The following is a 22038-nucleotide window of genomic DNA, read 5'->3' on the forward strand; positions in this document are numbered from 1 at the left end:
AAGCCAAGGCAGTTCACTTCTCCTAGACAAAGTTGTGATGAGCTCCCATGATTCCCTTCTTCTCGACGTCTCCGGCATGCCATAGTACCCGGTGAAACGCCAAAGAACATTACTTCCTGCAAGAGATAATTCAGAGTCGATATGATTGAGGGAAAAAGAAGTGACCGAGAGATTGACTTCTTCTTTCCATAAGAGGGCCAGTCCTCCTCCACGATCCACTGGGTCGACAGTAAAACAGCCATACCAGCCCAATTTCAATCTGATAGTTTGAACTTTATTTTTGTTAGCTAGAGTCTCCATAAGAAAAATTACAACGGGCTTTTTTTGGTGGACTAGGTCCACTAACACCTGAACCGTCGGAGTATTGCCCAGTCCCCGACAGTTCCAAGTTAAAATACTCATTGAGCTGGGCGGGCCTGAGGTCCAGGTCCCGCCTTCAACAAGTTTTTTGGCCCAACAAATTGATTAGGAAGATCCACCACCATAAGCTCTCCAACATTTGACTCCTCCTGGGTTCGGCCCACTTTGCGTTTCCTTTGGTCCAAGACAGTTGACCCATAAGAGTGACGGGCTAGTTGAGTGTTACAATCGCTAGCTGTCAGCATTAAATGAGCCTCAGGCGCTCCTTGCTGTTCATTAAATGCTTCTGTCTCCTGGGAGGGATCAGAGTGGTTTGTGTTGTCTTCCGGGTAATACCCTCCCTCTGCACCATCCTTTCTGTCTTGCGTTTCATTCTGTGTCTGAGCATGGCTGACATTCGGAAAGGGTGGATTAATAGTTTCTTCATTTGTCACCCGGCGGGGCAGCTCTTGCAGCAGCCACTTTTGGCCAAGGTTTGGTTGGGCACGGCGTCCCGCCGCCCTGAGCTCTGAACTGTAAGGACGGACGGCATCCTTCGTGATGCCTTCTTCAAAAAGTTTGCTGCAAAATCTCTCACTGTGCCCAAGTAGACCACAAAGAAAGCAGAAGGTTGGGAGTCTTTCATACTTGAACTCCACGTAGAAAGCTTCCCCTTTGTTTGGCTTGAGTTTCATCTTTCTCTTCAAAGGCATTGAAACATCCAATCTCACTCTGACTCTCATGAACACCTTCCATGGTCCGTTCATGTTGACCTCGTCTGCTTTGATATATTTTCCCAGAAACGACCCAATGACTTCTGCCATTTTTGTGTTATGGAGACTCATCGGTAGGTTATGCACTTGGACCCAAAACTCCGAGTACTTGAGGCATTCAGCATCCGGGAAGATGTTAGGGGCTGCTCGCTCAAGGATAAGCAAGTTCTGTTCGAAGGACCACGGCCCCTCCTCCAAAACACGGTTCATGTCTACTTCATGGAAAAAATAGAACATGTAGAAGTTGTTTGAGATCTCTCTTGCCAACATTCCTTTACCAGGCCGCCAGATAGACGCCATTGTGTCTCTCAGGAAGTTGAACTTCACAGCCTTCTCTGTTAGGATCCTTCCTATAAGAATGAAAGGAGTAGTGATTTCTACATCATCAGACCACTCGTCTTCGACTTGATACTCCGTCTCCTCTGGGTCATACAGTGACAGTGCTGCACAGTCCAACTCCATGTTAACAGTGGATCTGCTGCTGGACGCCATCTCACAACAGAAACGAACGAGAGAAAGGGAAAAGTTTTCACGGGAGCTAATGTTGGGTTTTGAAAGTGAGGTAGCACAGTAGAAGGGGATAATAACAAAGATAAATAACTGTTCATACAAAAGGCAGGTGGGAGACCATAAACACTGCTATTAAAGTGATCTGAGGTTAGGTGGCTGGTGCAATGAAGGCAAAGGTGCTCCAAGGACAATCGTAGTAACTACACAATGAAAGAAGGTGGAGAAAAATCACAAAGATAGTATAAAATCATGTCAACGAGGACAGGAGGAAGAAAGCTCATCAAAAAGGATGAGAGAAAGCGTCATTTGAAATTTTTGATATATTGTCTGGCAACTAGTTATATATCAATTTAGTCCCCACAATGCCAATTGTATATGCAAACATTAATGGGTGAAGACTTTTGGGAACTTTTCAAAAACTTGTTAATTGGTGTGAAGTGAATTATATTGTGATAGATTGTCATCTAATTAATGTAGATATTTGTCTCTCGACGAATTTGATTTATCAATTACCAAACTACGGAATAATTCACTTCTTTTAAGGTACATATAGAAACTCGAAAAATGACATCTGAAAGTCATTTTTTAGATTTTTCAGTGTTTGGTTCCTCAAAGAAAATGAAATCAAAATAAAAATATTCATTATGGACAACGAAAAAATGTCTACTCAATTTTTTAGTCGGAAAATATTTTTCGAATTCTTTATTTTTCATCTCTTTATTTTTTTTTGTTAAGTTAGTTTCCGGATTATTATTATTACCAACACAACTACACTACAACATCATCACCATCATGATACCATCACCGCTACCACCACTATCACACAACCACTACCATACTACCACCACCACCATCACCGCATAATAATAATATTATTATTATTATTATTATTATTATTATTATTATTATTATTACGGAGTATTATTATATATAAAAAAAAAAAATTGAATTGAGAAGTAGAGGGAAACCCCACAAAAACACGTCTTAGTTCATCGTATAGTAGTCATCCTCCGGGTTCTGACAACCCCACAAAGATCTACATGAATAGCTTTGATAACACCCATTGGTTGGATATTATATACCACAATTTGAGTCACTCTGTTGATTATATATAAAGATGACAATGGGTAGGGAGTTGTTATATCTATCACTGCTTCACAATTTATATATTTTCTTCCCATCATCACCCTTAACCCTCAACGAATGAGTTTTTCAAAGCCACATGCATCTCCTGGATGTGGGTACTCACTATAGGTATTGTCACTTATTATTTTAGTACAAATTTATAAAAACAATAAGATCAGATATTTAAATTATTTACACATAATTAAATTCACTAGTTACATTAAAAAAAAATAATAATAAAATATTCAAATATAATAATTAAGTTATTATTTTTCTCAAATAAACTTATTAATTTAAAATAAAAATAATTAAAATTTATTGTAAGCTATAGATTTTTAATTAACTAACTCAACTCATTACGGGTTTACTTTTTTAAGATATATATCCTAGACTCCTCGATATTACTCAACAAAAAGTTGATTCACATTAAATAAATTCGAGTAGATATCCACTACACCTAATTACTAAATATGACGTATTAAATTAACATGATACCTAATATTTATTTGAGTCCGTGTATAAAACCATTGAAACGTGTGTGTGGGTGTGTCGTTACATAAATCAAGGTAGAACGTCGTGGGTGCTTCTAATTTAGCCGCGTGAACTACACATATGTGATAACAACACATTGCCAATAATCATCCTTCTCGTTGTCAATCTCTGCTGTTTCTCTAACCAACCAACTAATTAAGAAATGTTTGACTCTCCCCCTGTATAGTATATCCCCAAGTTGACAGCACAATATGTTTAACAATTGTTTTTTTTTTTTTTAATACATGGTCACGTACCCATCACTCACCTAAAAACAAATAATTTGTAATGAATTACATCATATAATTAATTGTATGGAAAATGATCAAATAGATCCTTGAAAAATGTTAATTAGCCTCTAAATTTCTATAAATGTTCAATTACACTCATCAGTAATTCATTTTGGTGCAATGAAATCCAAAAACTGATCAATGACTTGTTATCACGGGTCATAAGGGACCCGATCACCCTCCGGCAAAAGTTTAGGCAAAAAAGTGATCGGCAACTGATCGGCAGTCCCTGGTCACGAAGAAGGAGCAACCCAGATTTGGGTCTCCTTCTCACTGGAGAAGGAGACCTTCGTCACCGGCAACCGGTCGTCGGTCACTTTTTTGTTTGAAATTATGTCGGATAGTGGTCAGCTCCCTAATGACTTGTGATAGCAAGTTATTAACCGATTTTTGGATTTCATTGTATCAAAATGAATTGTTGATAGGTGTATAGTACTTGTAGCTTTAAAAATTTTAGGTGCAAGTTTAGGGACTAATTGACTTTTCAGATAAAATTTGATGACCTATTTAACCATTTTCTCTTAATTTTATAATATTATTCTTTTGCTAAGCACTTTGTGCCACTCGAACTCTCATATACAAGGTTGTGAGTTTGAGCCTCAGTAACTAAACATATCAGACTAGAAAAGAGATTAAACTTTTAAAATTTTATAATCATTCATTCAACTATTGGATTAATTTAGTGGGGTTACTCAAATCCCTACATATTATAAGCTTGACGGGTATTTGGTTGGTAAGCTGAAATCCAGCTGCCACCCATTGACTTCCCTCATGGGTCATGCAGAAAACACGATGAATTCTTCTTGAGAACTCCATCTTTTTCCCTCTCTGATCTGTGGGCCGGCAAGAATGAGGTGTTTCCGGTTCTCCAGCTCCGACGACGGCGGCCGGAAGACGACCAAGTCTAGCGTTTCCGTCCGGTCGTCCGCCTCCACTTCGACGGATCCGGAGCTGAGGAAGTCCGCCGGCTCCTCCGAGTTCAATTCCCAGAACAATGTGTCGTCCGACGTTAGCGCCGCCGCCGCCGAGGAATCCCCGTCCAGGATCTCGGTGTTCCCGAGCCTGTCGTCGTGCCGGCGGCGAAACAAGGAGCTCAGGGAGTTCACGCTGGCGGAGCTGAAGACGGCGACCAAGAATTTCAGCCGGTCGGCGATGCTGGGAGAAGGTGGGTTCGGGTGCGTGTACAGAGGCAGCGTCGTGATCGAATCTCAACAGGATTCCAACAAACGGATTGACGTCGCCGTCAAACAGCTCAGCACGAGAGGCTTGCAGGTAATTAACTCGATCACCATTTTTAACGGTTATAAGCTTTGGGTTTAATTAGTTTCTTCCAGGGGCACAAAGAGTGGGTGACTGAAGTGAATGTTCTTGGAGTAGTTGACCATCCAAATCTGGTGAAGCTCGTGGGCTACTGCGCGGAAGATGACGAGAGAGGAATCCAGCGCCTTTTAGTTTATGAATATTTAGCCAATCGGAGCGTGCAGGATCGTTTGTCCAGTCGTTTCCTCTCGCCATTGCCGTGGTCTGCAAGGTTGAAGATAGCCCAGGATGCTGCTCGTGGCCTCGCATACCTTCACGAAGGAATGGACTTTCAGGTATAGAAAATTAGGTTAACTCACTGCTGTAAATTATTGAATTTCCGACCACCTGAAAGTGATCTTAAATCAAGTTGAAAGTAAAAAGTGGTCGAAAATAGTAACAAAGGTTTTTTCAGATATCAAAATTGGTCGGAATAAGGCTTTTGACTTGATTACTTTCAGGTTGTGGAAAATTTCATAATTTTCAGCAATGACTTATCAGTCAATTTTATGTTGATTTATCAGTTAATTTTGACTTATTTGATCACTATTAGCTGTTTGATTTGATTAATTAGTTTTTGGAACAGTATGGTCCAAACAATAATGATTGTATTTATGCATGCATGTCTATTTGGAGGAGAAGGTGTGTAACATATGTATGATTGCAGATTATTTTCAGGGATTTCAAATCATCCAATATTCTGCTGGATGAGCAGTGGAATGCAAAGCTTTCAGATTTCGGGTTGGCCCGGCTGGGCCCGTCTGACGGGATCAGCCACGTCTCCACGGCGGTGGTGGGCACGGTGGGGTACGCGGCGCCGGAGTACATCCAGACCGGCCGCCTCACGGCCAAGAGCGACGTCTGGAGCTACGGCGTGTTTCTGTACGAGCTCATCACCGGTCGAAGGCCGATGGACCGGAACCGGCCCAAGAACGAACAGAAACTCCTGCACTGGGTCAGGCCGCACATTACCCAGGACTTAAGCAAGTTCGAGAAGATCTTGGATCCGAGTCTCGAGGGGAAATACTCCATTAAATCGGCTCAGAAACTGGCCGCCATAGCCAATAGGTGCCTGCTGAAACACCCCAAGAATCGGCCTAAAATGAGCTGGGTCCTGGAGATGGTGAACCGGGTGGTGGAAGCAGAAAGTCCTGAACCGGCACCGGAGATGAGCTGTAGTGCCGCCGGCGAAGATGGCGATGGGGGAATTAAGGTTAAGTGTTTGAACACAAGTTTTGTAGAGCATATAGCCAGATGCAAGAAGTTTGGCTGGAAAACAATGAGAGTTGGGATGCTGAAGGAGTGAAAGGGTAATAAGTTATTGAATCACAGTGACAAATTATTTTTTAATTAAATATATTCGTTGTATAAGTTGTACAAATTAAATGATTACAAATTGCAAATTAAGGGCAAGGAATTTGTCTACTCTTTTTAGTGAGTTAAAAGTATTAAAATTTGCAAATAAATTTACATTGTCAATAGAAAAACATGTTGACATTCGTGTACTATTAGAATAGTTTCTAATTATACTATATATTTTTGGAATAATTTTTAGTGATATTCAACACTATTTAAATGATTTGTAATAGTATCGTGTACACTTGTGTATTGTTCGGGGTATAGTTGCTAACTTGATATGGAACTGGGTTTTTTGCACTTTTGGTTCCATGACTATGGTGTCGCTAACAATTTTGATTCACAACTTTTAAAATATGTATAATTGGTCCACGACTATAACTTTCTTAGCAAATTTGGTTATTCCGGTGCATTTTTCGTTCAATTTTTTCCGAGAATTTTTTATTCTCCATTTTAACATGGGTAATATTATCTTTTCCATCTCACATTTTCCGTTAATATGGGCAAATTCATCATCCTCCCCATTTTCCGTTAGACAAAGGTTGTCACTAACAACATTAATTAATTAATTAATCATTTATGTCATTAGTTTGTGAGATGGAAAAGACAATATTATACATGTTAAAATGGAGAGTAAAATTTTTCAACAAGAATTGAACGGAAAATGTACCAAAAGGACCAAATTTGTTAAGAAAGTCATAGTCGTAGACCGATTTTACAAATTTTAAAAGTCGTGAATCAAAGTTGTTAATGACACCATAGTTGTGAGACCAAAAGTGCAAAAAACTCATATAGAGCATCATGTTATTGATCAGTCGTTCTTTAAAATTAGTTATCATATCATCTATGTATAACTTTAAGATTGACATAATATTAGAGGCAACCTCAATTGATTTGGTTTGAAAATTAACTTATAACCACAATATTATAAATTCAAGTTGTCCTATTATAGGATATACATGAAGAGGCTCCCTCTTCATCATCTCCAATATGGAGACATAGAGGGTCACCTCTTTGTCTGCAATCGAAGGCAAATCTTCTTCTCCAGATCAAAAGCATATAATAGGACATTGTATTTTGTTTTTGGTAGGTTATCAACTTAAAAGGATGTCAATATGTCATATTAATACTACTAGATATTATCCAGCGATGCACAATCTACGTTTATATAATTAAATATTAAGTGTAATAAAAGAAAGAGAATAAAATTTATAGTTTACGATTTGTATGTTAACTCTATTACATTGTAGTATCTGTCAACACTTCCACTGAGTTTTGATCTATAACCCCACATGGAGAAGTCACTACATGCAATCTAAGCACAAGATGATTGACGTATGTTATTACTTATAAAATGTAAATTACAAATTATTAAAAACCTCTTTGTAAATTACATTAGTAGTAGAAGTATATTTTTTTCCAGATTCACCACAAATCAAGATTTTGAGCCCCAAAAACTGAAAGACAAAATCTCATCACGGCTCCTCCCTCCTTGTGTAGGGTTCTCCTCCTCGTTCCGGTAACGAGTTTTTGTCTCTCTCCGGAGGTTATTGATGTTTTTATGATTAGCATTAATGGTAGTCATTACTCTTTCCACCAACCTAAGAACCACTCATGTATTTCATTGTTTACTCCCGTCACCCCACTCAGCTTTCCTTACATCAACATCAGTGAGAACAACCTACATTGTCCCACCAAACAGTTTCCTTTCTACTTCCCCTCAACTAGCAATGAGACAGTGCACATGGAGTTGGATTATTCTGCGATGACTCTGGGAGTCGCTGAGGAGACAGAATTCCTTGCTGAGGAGGATAGCGATGAGGATCTTTTCATTGAAACCCCTACATGCTTGCTGGAAGACTAGCATCCGAGAAACCTCTTAAGTTCAAATATTTTAAGGAGACGATGGCATCCATTTGGAGACCAAGCAGGGGTATGATGGCGAGGGAAGTGTCCCATAACCTCTTCATCTTCTATTTTTTCCACGAGGTTGACCTCCTCCGGGTGATTGAGGACGGTCCTTGGTCCTTTGAACAAAGCTTGCTGCTGCTTCAACGGGTCGAGCAGAATGAATCACCCTTCGACATCTGTCTTAACTATGATGAGTTCTGGGTACAGGCTCACAACTTTCCTATGAGCCTCCAGAACAGGAAGATGGCGGAGGCTATTGGAAATTTCGTCGGGGAGTTTATCAAACTGGACACTATCAACATGAATGGCCTCTGGAAACCTTTCATGAGGGTGAGAGCAAGACTGGACGCCACCAAGCCTCTGAAACGGAAAATGAAAGTCAAACCTCCTAAAGGCGACGTGTTCTACATTGAATTCAAATATGAGCGCCTCACCAGGTTCTATTTCCTCTGTGGAATCATTGGACACAATGAGAAGTATTGCCAGAAGCAATTTGAAGGTGTTACCAAGGAAACCGTTCGACCTTATGGACCGGAACTGAGGGCCACCGGTCGACGTGTTCAACAGAGTACCGGACACAGATGGCTGTTGTCTGAGCCTCCGAAGCGGATGACCAATGAGGCAAATACTGGAATTCCTTTTGCTGAACACAGTTGCGCTTCTGAGCATGGGGGAATATCGGGAAACAAAGGTGTTGCTGAGCATTATCCAGGGGTCACAAGGTCCCAAGCTGAGACGGATGGCATGTCAGGAGCATTAATGGAGGAGCATGCGTCTGCAGGTAATTTAATGCTCTCTACCGTCTCTTTGAACACAAACTCTGAACAGGCCAGCTTTGGGCCTACCTTGCAAGACATGAGGAAAAGGAAAATGGTCCGTTCTTGTGAGGAAGCCCAGAATGATCATTTGATGGTGGATTACTCTTTGGTTTCCATTGAGCAAAAAAACTCGTTAGAGGCGGGTCCTGTGTACCAGGCCCGCCTAGATCAATGAGTCTCTTATCCTGGAACTGCCGGGGCATAGGCAACCCCGAGACAGTTCAAGTTTTAGTGGACCTTGTCCACAAAAGGAAGCCTGTGTTAATTTTTCTTATGGAAACCTATTCAAATAGCAATAATATGTTGAGTATTAAACAAAGACTAGGATGGCATGGTTGTTTTACGGTTAATCCAGTGGGCCGGGGAGGTGGTCTAGCACTTTTATGGAAGGAAGAAATCACGGTTACTGTTACTAGCTCCTCCCTAAACCACATTGACACTGAGATCCAACTGGAGGGTAGTGACGCTAAGTGGAGATTTACTGGTTTCTATGGTATATCAGATAGAACGAGAAGAGTGGAGTCCTGGAATTTGCTTACCAACCTTGCGACTCGTAGTAACCTTCCATGGCTGCTTATGGGAGACTTCAACGATCTCCTTCATCATCACGAAAAAAGGGGCAGACACCCTCATCCCGAATGGCTCCTTAGGGGCTTTCGTCATGCAGTCGACAGTGCGGGTCTCAGGGAACTATTTTTCGAGGGCCACCAATTCACTTGGGAAAAAGGTAGGGGAACGGAAAATTGGGTCGAGGAAAAGTTGGATAGGATCCTAGCAAATGATTCTTGGTTCGAAAAATTTGACATGGCTAGAGCCATCTCCGAAGATGTCTCGTCTAGCGACCATTTGCCTCTTATTGCAACACCTATCCCTACTGCTAGAGGTAACAGAGTAAGGAGATTTCGTTTTGAGAATGTCTGGATTAAGGAGAGCAGATGCAGGGAGCTGCTGAGTTTAATATGGGAGAATTCCAGAGGTGAAGAAATTCCTTTACGGCTGAACAAGTGTAGTCACGCCATATGGAGATGGGGCAAGGATCTGACCAAGGATTTCAATTTGAAAATTGAGGGATACAGGAAACAGATGGATAGCTTGCGTGAGAGGCATGACCATCACAACGTGATTTCTTTCCGTGAAGCTCAACGAAACTATCTAGCCACCCTCAAACAACAAAGTGATTTTTGGCGACAACGAGCCAAAGTGTCTTGGTATAGAGAAGGAGATGCAAATACTACGTTCTTTCATAATGTTGTTCGTGGTAGAAGGAAGACAAACAGAATATACAAACTCATGGATGATCAAGGTCTTTGGAGGCATCGTGGTCCAGACTTACACAGCCTCATATCCACGTACTTTCAGAATCTCTTTTCCAGCAGCCCAGGAGACTCCGAGAGGGTCATCAACTGCTTATCACCAAAAATCTCTAGTAGCCAGAACTCGGTCCTTCTCCGTAGAGTGTCTCATGACGAGGTTAAGTAGGCCGTTTTTAGCATGCATCAAGATAAATCTCCGGGACCGGATGGCTTTAATCCGGGATTCTATCAAGCTTATTGGGACATCCTAGGTAATGACTTGGTTCATCTCTGTAATTCTTTCTTTGCCTCCGGTACACTGCCATACGGGATCAACCATACACATATTGTTCTTATCCCAAAGAAGAACAATCGACAAACGATGGGGGACTTAAGACCTATTGCCCTTTGCAACGTCTCTTACAAGATCATTTCAAAAGTCATCGCCAACCGTTTGAAGCCGCTGCTTAACTCCTTGGTCTCGGAAAATCAATGTGCCTTTGTTCCACAAAGGCTCATAAGTGACAATATTATGTTGGCTTTCGAGACACATCATTTTTTGAGGAGGAAAACGCAAGGGAAGGAAGGTTTTGCAGCTATCAAGGTGGATATCTCAAAGGCTTATGATAGAGTAGAATGGCCTTTTTTAAAGGCTATATTGCTCAAACTGGGATTTGATGTAAAATGGGTTAACCTGGTTCTGCATTGCGTTTCTACTGTCTCCTACAGTGTTCTTCAGGAAGGGGAGGAAATTGGCCACATTCTGCCCAAGAGAGGCCTTCGCCAGGGGGACCCTCTCTCCCCATATTTATTCATTCTCCTTGCAGAAGGGTTAAGCGCGATGCTGAACAATATGGAGTCTCGAAGCATCATTCATGGTATTGCCATTGCCAGAGAAGCCCCGAGAATATCCCACCTCTTTTTCGCCGACGACAGTTTTTTCTTCATCAAATCCAACCAACAGGAGAGTATGGCGTTGAAAGAGGCTCTTGATTACTATGGTCAGGCTTCCGGGCAGATTATCAACTATGATAAGTCAGTCGTGTTTTTTAGTGCTAATGTTGGCAGTGGCATGAGAGAGTTTGTCAAGAATATCCTCCAGATTAGGAATGATGGTGCAGCCGGCAGCTACCTGGGACTCCCATCTATCATTAGTCGTAACAAAAGGAACATCTTCAGTTTTATTAAGGAGCGCATTGTCACAAGAATGAGGGGATGGACAAACAGATTTCTATCTAGAGCAGGAAGGGAGATTTTGCTGAAGAATGTTATCCAGGCTGTTCCTCTACATGCGATGAGTCTTTTTCTCCTGCCCAAAGAACTGATTAGGGACATTGAACGAACCATGAATTCGTTTTGGTGGAGGGGGGAATGCAATGGCAGACGGGGTATCAACTGGAAGGAGTGGAAACACCTCTCTTGCCCAAAAGAATGGGGCGGCCTCAATTTCAGAAATATGAGAGATTTCAACTTGGCTATGATCACTAAACAGTCATGGAGAATGTTACAAAACCCAGCCTCATTGGTAGCAAGGGTGTATAAAGCAAAATACTTTCCCAATTGTTCTATTCTGGAAGCAAGAAAAGGGGGCAGCCCGTCGTATATATGGAGCAGTATTGTTGAAACCTTGGACATAATTCGCAGCCATACCAGGTGGAGAATTGGTGATGGAAGATCAGTTAGAATCTGGGGTGATAAATGACTGCCAAGCTTAACAAACGCAATGGTGCAGACACCACCTTTCCCTCTGCTTGAGAACGCACCAGTATCTACTTTGATTAGGGAGGAGTCTTCGTGTTGGGATGCTGATGTTATCCGCGATATCTTTGGGGAACGGGATGCAAATCTAATTCTAAGTACTCCCCTCCCTATCGCTGCGAGAAAAGACAAACTTATTTGGAATGATGATAGAATGGCATATTCACTGTAAGGGGTTGCTACAAGGCAATTTCTACTCAGTATGATCCTATCAACAAGAAGAAGTGGTCTACCATGTGGAAACTAAATATTCCTAGAAAAGTCAAGGTCTTCGCGTGGCAAGCTTGCTCAGGATGCCTCCCAACAGCTGATCATTTGCGCTCCAGAAGGGTTGATTGCCAGTATTGCTGTTCTATGTGTCAATCAGAGGAGGAGACAACTTCACATCTCTTTATCAATTGCAGTTTCGCCAAGGAGTGCTGGGATCTTAGTGGCATTCCAGTTAGCACCAGTGTCTTCCCCTCCTTTGAGTTTTGGGTCGACCACCATGTGGCCATGCTAGATAAGGATCAATGTCGTCTTCTGCTATTGATCTGTTGGAGAATCTGGCTTGCGAGGAACAACAAGATATGGAATAACAAGATCACCACCAGCAGAAGACTTGTTGAGGCTACGAAGTTGTTCTTGGCAGACTGGAACTCAGCTCTAGAACAAGCATCTAGTATCGCTAATACAAGATTACCAGTTATCCGCAAATAGGAGAAACCAATGCCAGGCTACCTGAAGTTGAACACTGATGCTGCTATTGATTTAGAGAATAACCGTGTGGGCTTCGGATGGGTTTTGAGAGATGATTGCGGGCAGTTCGTGGCGGCATCAAGTATTCCAGGTGAAGGAGCTTCATCACCGAAGGAGGCAGAAGCCATGGCCATCAGAGAGGCTTTGAGCTGGACCAAGAGGATAAATCTCCACAACGTGCAGATTGAATGTGACGCACAGCTGGTTGTCCAGAGTCTCAACCATGTTCAAGAAGTGTCTTCATGCGATCTTGTGCTTCTTGATGTTATCGATATGCTTCGTTCCCTTACCGGCGTTGCTATCTCTTATGTTAATCGTACTGCGAACAGTGTTGCCCACAATCTTGCTCGGGAAGCCTGTTCTATGTCTGTACGTCAGGAGTGGGTGTCTACTCCTCCCTCTTGTATTGTTAACGAACTCTGTACTGATTTAAGTTAATGAAGTTCATTTGATTTCCAAAAAAAAAAAAAAAAGATTTTGAGCCCATTTAAATTATTCAATCGGGATGCAGCGACATACAATAAGAAACCATCAACACTTGGGATGCAGCGACATACAATAAGAAACCATCAACGAAACTTATCTTATATGAAACTTGTAATATCCCCTTTATTGGGTTTGGATGCGTAAATATTGTGTACTCACATTCTCTATTCTCAATTTTTACTCCCACACTCAAAATCTAAATATAGACACTTGTAAGTCATAATCACTTCCACCAAAACTTGAAACCATCACTTTTCACATAAGAGAGTAACTTGGTACCATTGGACCACAAGTTCCTTGGGTATTATTATAATTTTATTATTATTGGTCAAAAGGCATTAGCGGCCCAACATCCGGTCCATTTAGTCCAATTGTATGATGGTTAGTCCAATAAAGCCATCAATTATAATTAAATATTTGAATATTTGGTAATTAAAAAAAAATGAAGGTGCCGTTTGAAGTCACAACATATGCCTAGTCCTAGGTGCCTAACTGTCTTAGTTTATTGTCATTTTCCCCCTTTATTGTTATATACAAATTTTCTATGGTACCAATAACACTCTATACAATGATATATATTATACAAAATATTTAATTGTATTAAATACTATTATTGGTATTGCGAGACAACAAGAAGGAGCTAGGATGAGCTTGATGAACCACCCTAACATATTGACCAAGCTTTGAGTGATGATCGCGTGGGGTTACCTAACTCACATTGGATTTATGAGGGACGCGGCTAGTTCGGGATTGGATTGATCCCTTCTTTTAATTTTTTTTTTTTTTAAACAAAATATTATTGGTGTTAATGTCAATAACACTTCTTACATCTATGTATACCATATACCATTGTACAAAGTGCTATCAACATATAGTTCCACTCATAATATATATAACATAAATTATTACGTGTATAATTAAATGATGGTGAATATCGTAATCATTTAATTAAAAATATTTACAGTAAAAAAACGAAAATACCATATATATATATATATATATATATATATATATATATATATATGTTGAATATCGGTGCGAAAAAAGAAATATATTTACCCCATTTTACTTATAACATGTTTGTTATCAAATATTGGTTTCATATTTTCATTTGTTGCTTTACATATTCACACATGACTTGAGAAATAAGTGAGTATTGGATAATTTAATAAGTTGACTGAAATAGTGAATAAATTACTTAATACTCATGATTTACTTGGATGATAAGATTTGGGGGTCGTGATCATGGTGGTTGTCGTCTTGGTCATCATGCTATTTCTTAAAAAGTCTAGCTACTCCACAAGTGATTTGATATGCATACAAAGGATCGGATTATGATTTTTCTATATCGAGATGATTAAGTGAATGTAGTATAATTGTTATAGTATAGTAGAAGATTATAAGTTTGATTATATTCTTATCAAAATCCTCTTAGTAAAATTTGTTGTACATGATTTTCATAGTTCCATTTACATCTTATGTGTAATTTGTCATTATTATAGTGGTGATGGAATAATATAATATGCATGCCATATTATTATTATTATTATTATTATTATTTTTTTTTTTATAATAATAATAATAATAATATATTAGTCAAAGAAAAGAGGTCATCATGGCAAGAGAATAGGGAAGGCTACAGGAAGTTACAACTGCACAAGAATGACATTATATAAAGATTTTGGGCTGCAGTCAAAAGGGGGCCAGTCTCAAATATAAACATCTCTTATACGTACTCTTTCTCTCAACCAATTCCATGGCTATGGCCATTTATGTACATGTACTACACCTACAACCTAGTGGATTTCGGCTTGGCTTAGCCCAAAAAGGCTCGTGGTTTTCACCGTATTGATTTCCACGTTAAATATCTTTGTGTCCTGTCTATTTATTCCTTATGTATTAATTCCCTGCAATCCTTTTATCATTCATATTTTCTCCATGGAAATGTCTATTTATTAATTGGGTTAATTAACACGGACCCCCGGGTTAATTAATTCCATCAAGTGGAATGACAATTATGTTCATATTGTAGTTGTTACTTTTGCACTTTAGAAAATCAAAAGATCTAAAGTGGATTAAGTCTTCAATTTGAATTTTTTTTTTTTTTTTTTTTTTTTTTTTGGGATGACGAGGAAAACCTGCAGTCACAATCTAATGGTGTGTACCGAGTAAATTCCATATTGCGACCCTAGCCAGTAAAAAATCATAAGGAAGTAAATGAGTCTAAGTTGGCCCATAACTAACCGGCTCAAACCACGAAGGTTGAGATTTAAACTCATTTTTTCCAAACTTCACTATTATGATCTGTTGAGCTGTTCATGCGGATTAAGATTTAAGTTGGTGACCGTATTGTTACAAGCTTGTATATGTGGCTAAGGTTATCCTTAAATTCATTGTTTTTTTGGGTACCAACCCAAGAGGGGTGTTGGAACATCATCATGCTTCATACGTAAATTAAATAATCATAAGAAAAGTAAAAAATTATTGTGCCAAATTTAACAAGGGGTGATTTTGGCCATTCAAATGCTGAAATAATCATTATGGTAATAATCAAGGGTCTATTTCCAAAAAATAAAAATAAATAACGGTCAAATTTATAAATAATTAGAAACTAAACTTATATTTATGACTTAATGGACAACAATTGTTACTCTGTATTTTTTCTTAATCTTTAAGTATCAATTTAGTCAAACTAGTATTTTTAAGTTGCAAAATTTACTCATTTTAATCATATGGGATAGTAAAATAAAGACTAATAAATGATCAGGGTGCGTTGGTTGTGAACTACCATTTTATTATTGTATAGGAGCTACTTGAGGATACTTGGATGGCTATTCCGTTATGGCGAGTGACGCAATCTAGTTGATAGGCTATTTTGATCAAAAAAATTAAAGACTAAATAAATTAAATTTTGTATAGACAAAATTTATGAATAAATTGATAAATTTGAATCCTAAATTTTAGAATTTTTCATCATTTCAACCTTGAAGAGTGATGAAATAGGTAAATTACGAAATATGTTTCAACTTGTAATTTTTAAACCCTAAATGCTTACGCACAAATATTTTGGACCTAATTGATCAATCGTTTTAAGATATTATATAAAAAATCAATATAATTAAATGATAAAAAAATGGAATATACTCTACTTAAATCTCAATTAAGAGTGTCACGCCACGCATTCCAATGGGTTTGGTTTAATGCATCCGTCGACAAAGCGAAAGCAGAATCCGACGCCGTCTCAACTCCTCATCCAAGACATTCCCAGTACATCCCAACCGTCGTTCCCGCCACGTGCCGCTTTCACGGTTCGCCGCATAAATATCCATAGCGCCAAAATCAAAAAAAGTCGGTTACACAACCTTCGACGGAAGCGGAACGAATCGGGCCCCACTCAACCGACTTCTTGAAATACCGTCCGGCCTGGAAACGCCGCCGTCCGTTTTATTAAACAACGATCCATCTTTTACGACTTTCCGACTGCTCCCACGCCCGCTTCTTGATATTGTGACGTGTCATCTTTTTGGCTCTGAAGCAGATTGATAACCGTAGATTTATCGCTGCGTTTTTTTTACTTTTTACCAATCTTCATCGATCGTCCCTGAAGATATTGCCTTATCGGATCATTTTTACGGCCTGAATTACTGAGGTTCGTATCGGATTCTGTCCTGTAAAAAGAAGCGCGCTTGTGTGTATTGGCTGATGCATCTGGGTTCCGTGTAAAAATATATATATTTTTAATCACATTAAGATTGAGATTAGGGTTTTCGATAAAGTTGTTTTTGATTCAAGGTGAATTTGTTGTTGCTAACAATTTTTTTTTGGGGTGCTCCTATTTGAATTATTTTTGGTATTTAAGGAATAGATTGTAGGGGTTGGATGATAAAGCATACATTCTTAAAGGTTAAATCTTTGACTAGAATTCTTTTTTCCCCCTTGATCTCAATGGGCTGTATTTTATTTGATGGCGTGCATTAGGAGAAATGTCATGTGCTAATTACCTTTTATTTGTTAATGTTGTATTGTGATCTAGATTTCTTGACCTCTGTTAATGTTGTGCTGAAGTTCTTTTCTTGCCTTCCACTTTATGAGGATCGTGATCATACTATGGTTATTTTTGTGTTGGATTGTGATTCTATAAATGTGCTTTTAACATGTTTATTTGTCTCATGTTTAGATGTTGAATCATGGAAAACTTTTCAAGATTTAACATTTGATTGAAATTAACTCTGAAATCTATTATAATAGGCATTCTAAAATACAGGACTGAAGTTAGGTCATAGTTTGTGCATGTCCTATAAAACACTGCAGGCTATCTTGTTTTCTGTTTTTTGCCAGGTTAAATATTTAGATGTAGAAGTAATTTTATCCTCTAGTAGTACTAGCCAAGATGATTTCTTTTAGTACGGAGCTATGCATGAACAGAAAAGAATTCATTGTCGCATCTGTGCATGCTTCATTCAAAGATTGTTTGATATGCAAGAGTGGAAGGAAAATTTTGCAAAATTTGGAAGTTGATGAGCAGAATGCTTTTATATATCTGAAGGGTTAAAATGTGAAGTTTTCTGCTTGAATGAATACTATTCTAAGCTTGCTTGAATGAATACTGTGTATTGAGATTTTTCTTTTCCTTTTAATGGGATGTGTACAACGCATATAAATACAGAATTTGGATAATTCCCTGCATTTTATTTTCAAGGCTTTATTATATACCAAATGAATCAGAATTCAATGTTTTGGCATCTAAATCTTTTAAAAGTATAATTCTGTGTTCATATTTTATTATTTTCAGAGATCCAAGTGTGATAAAATGAAATGTTATGAGCCAGACCCTGATGTGGTTCGGTGGGGTCTCCATCTTATAGATGTTTGCTCTATCAATGATGGTGGTTCTCCTGTCACCATTACTCAGTATGACAGGGACTTGTCTCAAACTGAACTGATTAGAGAAGGTTATAATGGTACTTCATACTTACCTCAAACTGAAGTGCTTAGAGAAGGTTATACTGGTTCTTCATGCTTACCTCAAACTGAGTTGAACAGAGAAGATTACTATGTTCCATCACATGCTAATGTGGAGAACGATGAGATAATTGCTCATACCCTTCAAGAGGAATTATCACGAATTGCGATTGCTGAATCCTCAGGATCTTCACATGTAGAGGAAGCACATCAGAAAGAGTCAGTTCTTTCTCAAGATTGGCTTGGATCTTCAAAGAGACACTGCGACTTTGGTATGTAATGATAAGAGCTATGTCTATTCTTAGTTTGGCTGTCTTCATTCAATTTGTTTTAATGAAACTCTTAAAATGGTGAAATGTCAGTTGGTCCGAGTGGTCAAACTTTTTTGCCCCAGATTGAAGATGAATCTACTCTTGATGGTGAAGTGGGCAAAAGATTGAACCAGTCCCAGATGGTTGCTGTTCCTGTGAGTGAACTTACTTTATGCATTGTGGGAAATGATATTGACATACTAATTCTTTTGGGTAATTGACTGTGAAATTTTTACTTTACCTCATCTCCTTGGGGCAAATACTCAACATATTGTATACGTAATAAGTTTTTAATGTGTGGTGTGCCACAAATGGTAGTTGGAGTTTGGCAAATTAATTGATGTTTATATATTTAGATAGTGAGGGAGTCCATAGTCTGAGCTTGCATCTGTGCACTGAGATTGCTTATCTGCTTATATGTCAACTAGTTATATATAACTTATAAGGGTTAAAGGGTACACCTCTATTTTTGACGAGTTGCTACCACCTGTCTGCAATTGATTGAATATCCTACTCTCTTTCAATTGTTTCTCTTTGTCAGCATGTTCCTAAAATTAATGGAGAAATACCTTCAGTTGATGAAGCTACTTCAGATCATCAGAGGCTGATGGACAGGTTCTGTCAATATCTTCCATATCTAAACTTGAGATTTTTCTGCTTTAGCTCTTAGCCATTTAACCCATTTTCTGGACCCTCTCTATTCAATGACTAGTCTGTCTATTAGGGGTTTAATACCAGGCTTAAATATTATGGGGTTTGAAAATTATGTTGGAGTTATATGCTATGGGTAGCGATATCCTGGAAATCAAGTAGTGGAGTATATAACCAAATCTTTCCTGAAAACAAATGCTTTTTTTTAGAATTTTATTGTTATTGTTATTATTATTATTAATTAATTAATTATTATTTTTTTTTTTAAAAAAAAATGCTACCTTACTCTTTGTTTACATGGACTTTTTTCTTTTGCTACTTTTAGGCTTGAGCTATATGATCTTGTTGAGTTAAAAGTTTCAGGAGATGGCAACTGTCAGGTTAGCTTTACTCCCTTTCATTTTTCCTGTTGTGCTTTAGTTCTAGGGGTGCCAAAAAAGCATTTAAAATATGTGTCCCTTATGTGGAATCTTTTCATACTGTGCTTTAAGCTTTACATTTGCTTTATAGATTTCTTGTGCTATTGCAGTTCCGGTCACTGTCAGACCAAATATATCGTATTACTGACCATCATAAGTTTGTAAGGGAACAAGTTGTCATGCAGGTAAGTACCCAATATGCTATAAGCTTTTATTATTTCAAAGTAAATTTTCCTTGCTTTATTTGATGACTATGTGTCCAACTAAAATTGCAATATATTCCCTTTTCTTTTTTATTTTGTGTTATTTTCCAGCTCAAATCCCACCCGGAGTTGTACAAGAGTTATGTTCCTATGGCTTATGATGAATACCTACGGAAAATGAGCAAGTATGCAAAAATTGTATATCTGTTTCTTTGATTGGTTATGCTTTTAATGAAATGCTCCATGTTAATACTATGTTGTTTTTCCTATTAAAATGTGAAGGACGGGTGAATGGGGCGATCATGTCACGTTGCAGGCTGCTGCAGATGCGGTATCAGCTGCTTTCATTCTCTCCTGTGCTTTATGCCTGAAAAATTAACTCGGAACATCTTTCCTAACTAATGTCTGCAACTTACTTTTGAAGATGTTGTTAGAATTTAGTAGTTATATTCACTTTCAAAATTATATGATGACCATTTTTACGCTAATTGGTATACAAACTAGTCATAATGTATTGTAGTTCGTAGCTTTCTTGCAATTTTTTAGATTGGGCATATAGAGACAAGGTACAGGGGATGTGGGTGTTCTTTGCTTGGTGTAGGAAGGATTACATATATAGGTTGCTTGATCAGGAGCAGTGTTGCAAAAATCGCGCTTAGGCGCTAGGCGGTCGGCCTCCTAGGCGGTCCCCAGGCGCCTAGAGGGCACCTAGCGATTTTTTCAACATTGATCAGGAGTAAGTTGATTGTTTCACATGCTTTCCGTGTCATATAATAGATTTTCATATAGGGATGCTTGCGACTCTTGACTGTGTTCTGAACTCATTGTGTTGCTTTTGTTTGCTTGCCTGATCTCGACTGTGAAATGATTCCATTAGTAAAGTTTGTTCATTGTAATAATAATATTTTTTTTTGTCTCCTTCTCGTGGAACATATTGGACAATTGACTAATTTTGCAGTGTAATACTATTGCAGTATGGTTTTAAGATATTCATCATCACATCATTCAAGGATACATGCTACATCGAGATACTTCCTCACATGCAGAGATCGAAGAGAAGTACGTCTAACATGTAACCTGAATCTCTGATTATTAAGGAAAGTGAACTAGTAAAAGAAAATTTAGGGTGTTGAGGCAAGGAACTTTATGGGATATAGAACAAGTTAATGCAGAATATCTGACGTTCTCAAAGAGTCCTTAGAGGCATACTATCCTGTGGGATAAGATGGCATAAAACCTGGGATTTGTGTTGAGGATTTAGATGATAGGCTTACATGCTAGAAACTAAAACGGGATAATAACAAGTGTAATAGATACAGAAGAGCAGATGAACACTTTCAAGAGATTGTGTTGAGGATTTTGATGATAGGCTTACGTGCTAGAAGAAACTAAAATGGGATAATAACGAGTGTAATAGATACAGGAGAACAGATGAACACCTTCAAGATTACTTGAGCTTTTATAGTTTTATTCTATTTCTAGACTTTTACAGAACAGAAAAACAACATTTGGGTTGTTTTTTATTACAAGTTAATTGCCTTTTTGTTGCTTGCAGCTATTTTCTTGAGTTTCTGGGCAGAAGTACATTATAACTCCATATATCCACGAGGAGGTAACCCTTATTCTCAATCATTGGCATGGCTTTTTATTTCAAGAAATGATACGTCTTTGTTTGCCTTACCCTTCATTATTTCAAGAAATGCTATTGCCACCTTATATTTAGTGTTTTAGCCTTTTCACCTGAAAAACTGAAACATATCGTCTTCACTACCTACCTACACAAATAGAAAGTGTTCTTTTTTTTTTTTTTTTTTCTGTAATTTAAAACGATATCGTCTTCACTACCTACACCTCATCTTCGATGAATATATTCTTGTCTTGTGAATATCTGATTCATCTATTTCACAGAGTTCCCTACAGTCGAGCAAGACAAGAAGAAGAAGAAATGGTGGTGGCTTGGGAGTAGCCGTTGGGCGACTTCCCCGACTGAAGTTTGACACAGGAAGTCCCTGTCTCTTCTCTCTGGGGAAGACTGACTGACTGCTAAGGAAAAGCTGCATCCATCTGAGTTGATTGTGTATATTGTTAGCTAGTTTTCCCCCCTTTCTGTACAGCAATTTTGCCTTGATTAGTCTTTTTGCTCTCTATTTTTATCATTCAAATTCATTGGACAAAAACCTTTTCTGCCGAAATAAATGTAGTTCTGTTTTTTTAGTTTTTTTCCTTTTATGGTCTCAAGTATATCCCCAGCTTCAAGATTGATTTC

The 22038-nt window shown here is 38.5% G+C and overlaps 5 protein-coding genes across 7 annotated transcripts; all 5 read left to right on the forward strand.

The window, feature by feature from the left end:
- Nucleotides 1-4294: 4294 nt before the first annotated feature.
- Nucleotides 4295-6292, forward strand: LOC109192236 (probable receptor-like protein kinase At5g47070). Of its 2 annotated transcripts, XM_019342807.1 has the most exons (4): nt 4295-4840; nt 4903-5163; nt 5535-5587; nt 5660-6292. In XM_019342807.1, exons 1-4 carry the CDS (start codon nt 4418-4420, stop codon nt 6171-6173), a joined length of 1251 nt encoding a protein of 416 aa, XP_019198352.1. In that variant the 5' UTR covers nt 4295-4417; the 3' UTR covers nt 6174-6292. The 2 variants fall into 2 exon arrangements, with proteins under 2 accessions (XP_019198352.1, XP_019198351.1); XM_019342806.1 differs by having other exon boundaries at nt 5535-6292.
- Nucleotides 6293-8128: 1836 nt separating this feature from the next.
- LOC109192285 lies at nt 8129-9127 on the forward strand. The gene has a single exon (XM_019342859.1). The coding sequence runs from the start codon at nt 8129-8131 to the stop codon at nt 9125-9127; it is 999 nt and encodes a 332-aa protein (XP_019198404.1).
- A 2840-nt stretch (nt 9128-11967) lies between these two features.
- Nucleotides 11968-12701, forward strand: LOC109192286. The gene is made up of 2 exons (XM_019342860.1): nt 11968-12054; nt 12156-12701. The coding sequence occupies exons 1-2, from the start codon at nt 11968-11970 to the stop codon at nt 12699-12701; spliced, it is 633 nt and encodes a 210-aa protein (XP_019198405.1).
- A 9-nt stretch (nt 12702-12710) lies between these two features.
- LOC109192287 lies at nt 12711-13178 on the forward strand. The gene has a single exon (XM_019342861.1). It carries the CDS (start codon nt 12711-12713, stop codon nt 13176-13178), a length of 468 nt encoding a protein of 155 aa, XP_019198406.1.
- Nucleotides 13179-16451: 3273 nt separating this feature from the next.
- LOC109192490 (OTU domain-containing protein DDB_G0284757) lies at nt 16452-21983 on the forward strand. Of its 2 annotated transcripts, none has more exons than XM_019343153.1 (11): nt 16452-16875; nt 18019-18460; nt 18551-18654; nt 19041-19114; nt 19476-19530; nt 19680-19754; nt 19884-19957; nt 20055-20103; nt 20747-20831; nt 21328-21384; nt 21681-21964. In XM_019343153.1, the coding sequence occupies exons 2-11, from the start codon at nt 18037-18039 to the stop codon at nt 21767-21769; spliced, it is 1086 nt and encodes a 361-aa protein (XP_019198698.1). In that variant the 5' UTR covers nt 16452-16875; nt 18019-18036; the 3' UTR covers nt 21770-21964. The 2 variants fall into 2 exon arrangements, with proteins under 2 accessions (XP_019198698.1, XP_019198697.1); XM_019343152.1 differs by lacking the exon at nt 16452-16875 and adding an exon at nt 16908-17129 and having other exon boundaries at nt 21681-21983.
- The last annotated feature ends 55 nt before the right edge of the window (nt 21984-22038 follow it).

This window comes from Ipomoea nil, unplaced genomic scaffold (assembly GCF_001879475.1).
Source record: "Ipomoea nil cultivar Tokyo-kokei standard unplaced genomic scaffold, Asagao_1.1 scaffold1770, whole genome shotgun sequence".
Taxonomy (NCBI): Eukaryota; Viridiplantae; Streptophyta; class Magnoliopsida; order Solanales; family Convolvulaceae; genus Ipomoea; species Ipomoea nil.

Excerpts from the sequence above, each read along its gene's own strand:
- LOC109192236 (XM_019342806.1), top strand. The coding sequence starts at position 4,418 with ATGAGGTGTTTCCGGTTCTCCAGCTCCGACGACGGCGGCCGGAAGACG. Across the intron at positions 4,841-4,902 it reads TCAGCACGAGAGGCTTGCAG|GGGCACAAAGAGTGGGTGAC; the intron begins GTAATTAACTCG and ends AGTTTCTTCCAG. Across the intron at positions 5,164-5,534 it reads ACGAAGGAATGGACTTTCAG|ATTATTTTCAGGGATTTCAA; the intron begins GTATAGAAAATT and ends GTATGATTGCAG.
- LOC109192285 (XM_019342859.1), top strand. The coding sequence starts at position 8,129 with ATGGCATCCATTTGGAGACCAAGCAGGGGTATGATGGCGAGGGAAGTG.
- LOC109192286 (XM_019342860.1), top strand. The coding sequence starts at position 11,968 with ATGGTGCAGACACCACCTTTCCCTCTGCTTGAGAACGCACCAGTATCT. Across the intron at positions 12,055-12,155 it reads CTTCGTGTTGGGATGCTGAT|AATGGCATATTCACTGTAAG; the intron begins GTTATCCGCGAT and ends GAATGATGATAG.
- LOC109192287 (XM_019342861.1), top strand. The coding sequence starts at position 12,711 with ATGCCAGGCTACCTGAAGTTGAACACTGATGCTGCTATTGATTTAGAG.
- LOC109192490 (XM_019343152.1), top strand. The coding sequence starts at position 17,106 with ATGATAAAGCATACATTCTTAAAG. Across the intron at positions 19,115-19,475 it reads CATCAGAGGCTGATGGACAG|GCTTGAGCTATATGATCTTG; the intron begins GTTCTGTCAATA and ends TGCTACTTTTAG. Across the intron at positions 19,531-19,679 it reads CAGGAGATGGCAACTGTCAG|TTCCGGTCACTGTCAGACCA; the intron begins GTTAGCTTTACT and ends GTGCTATTGCAG.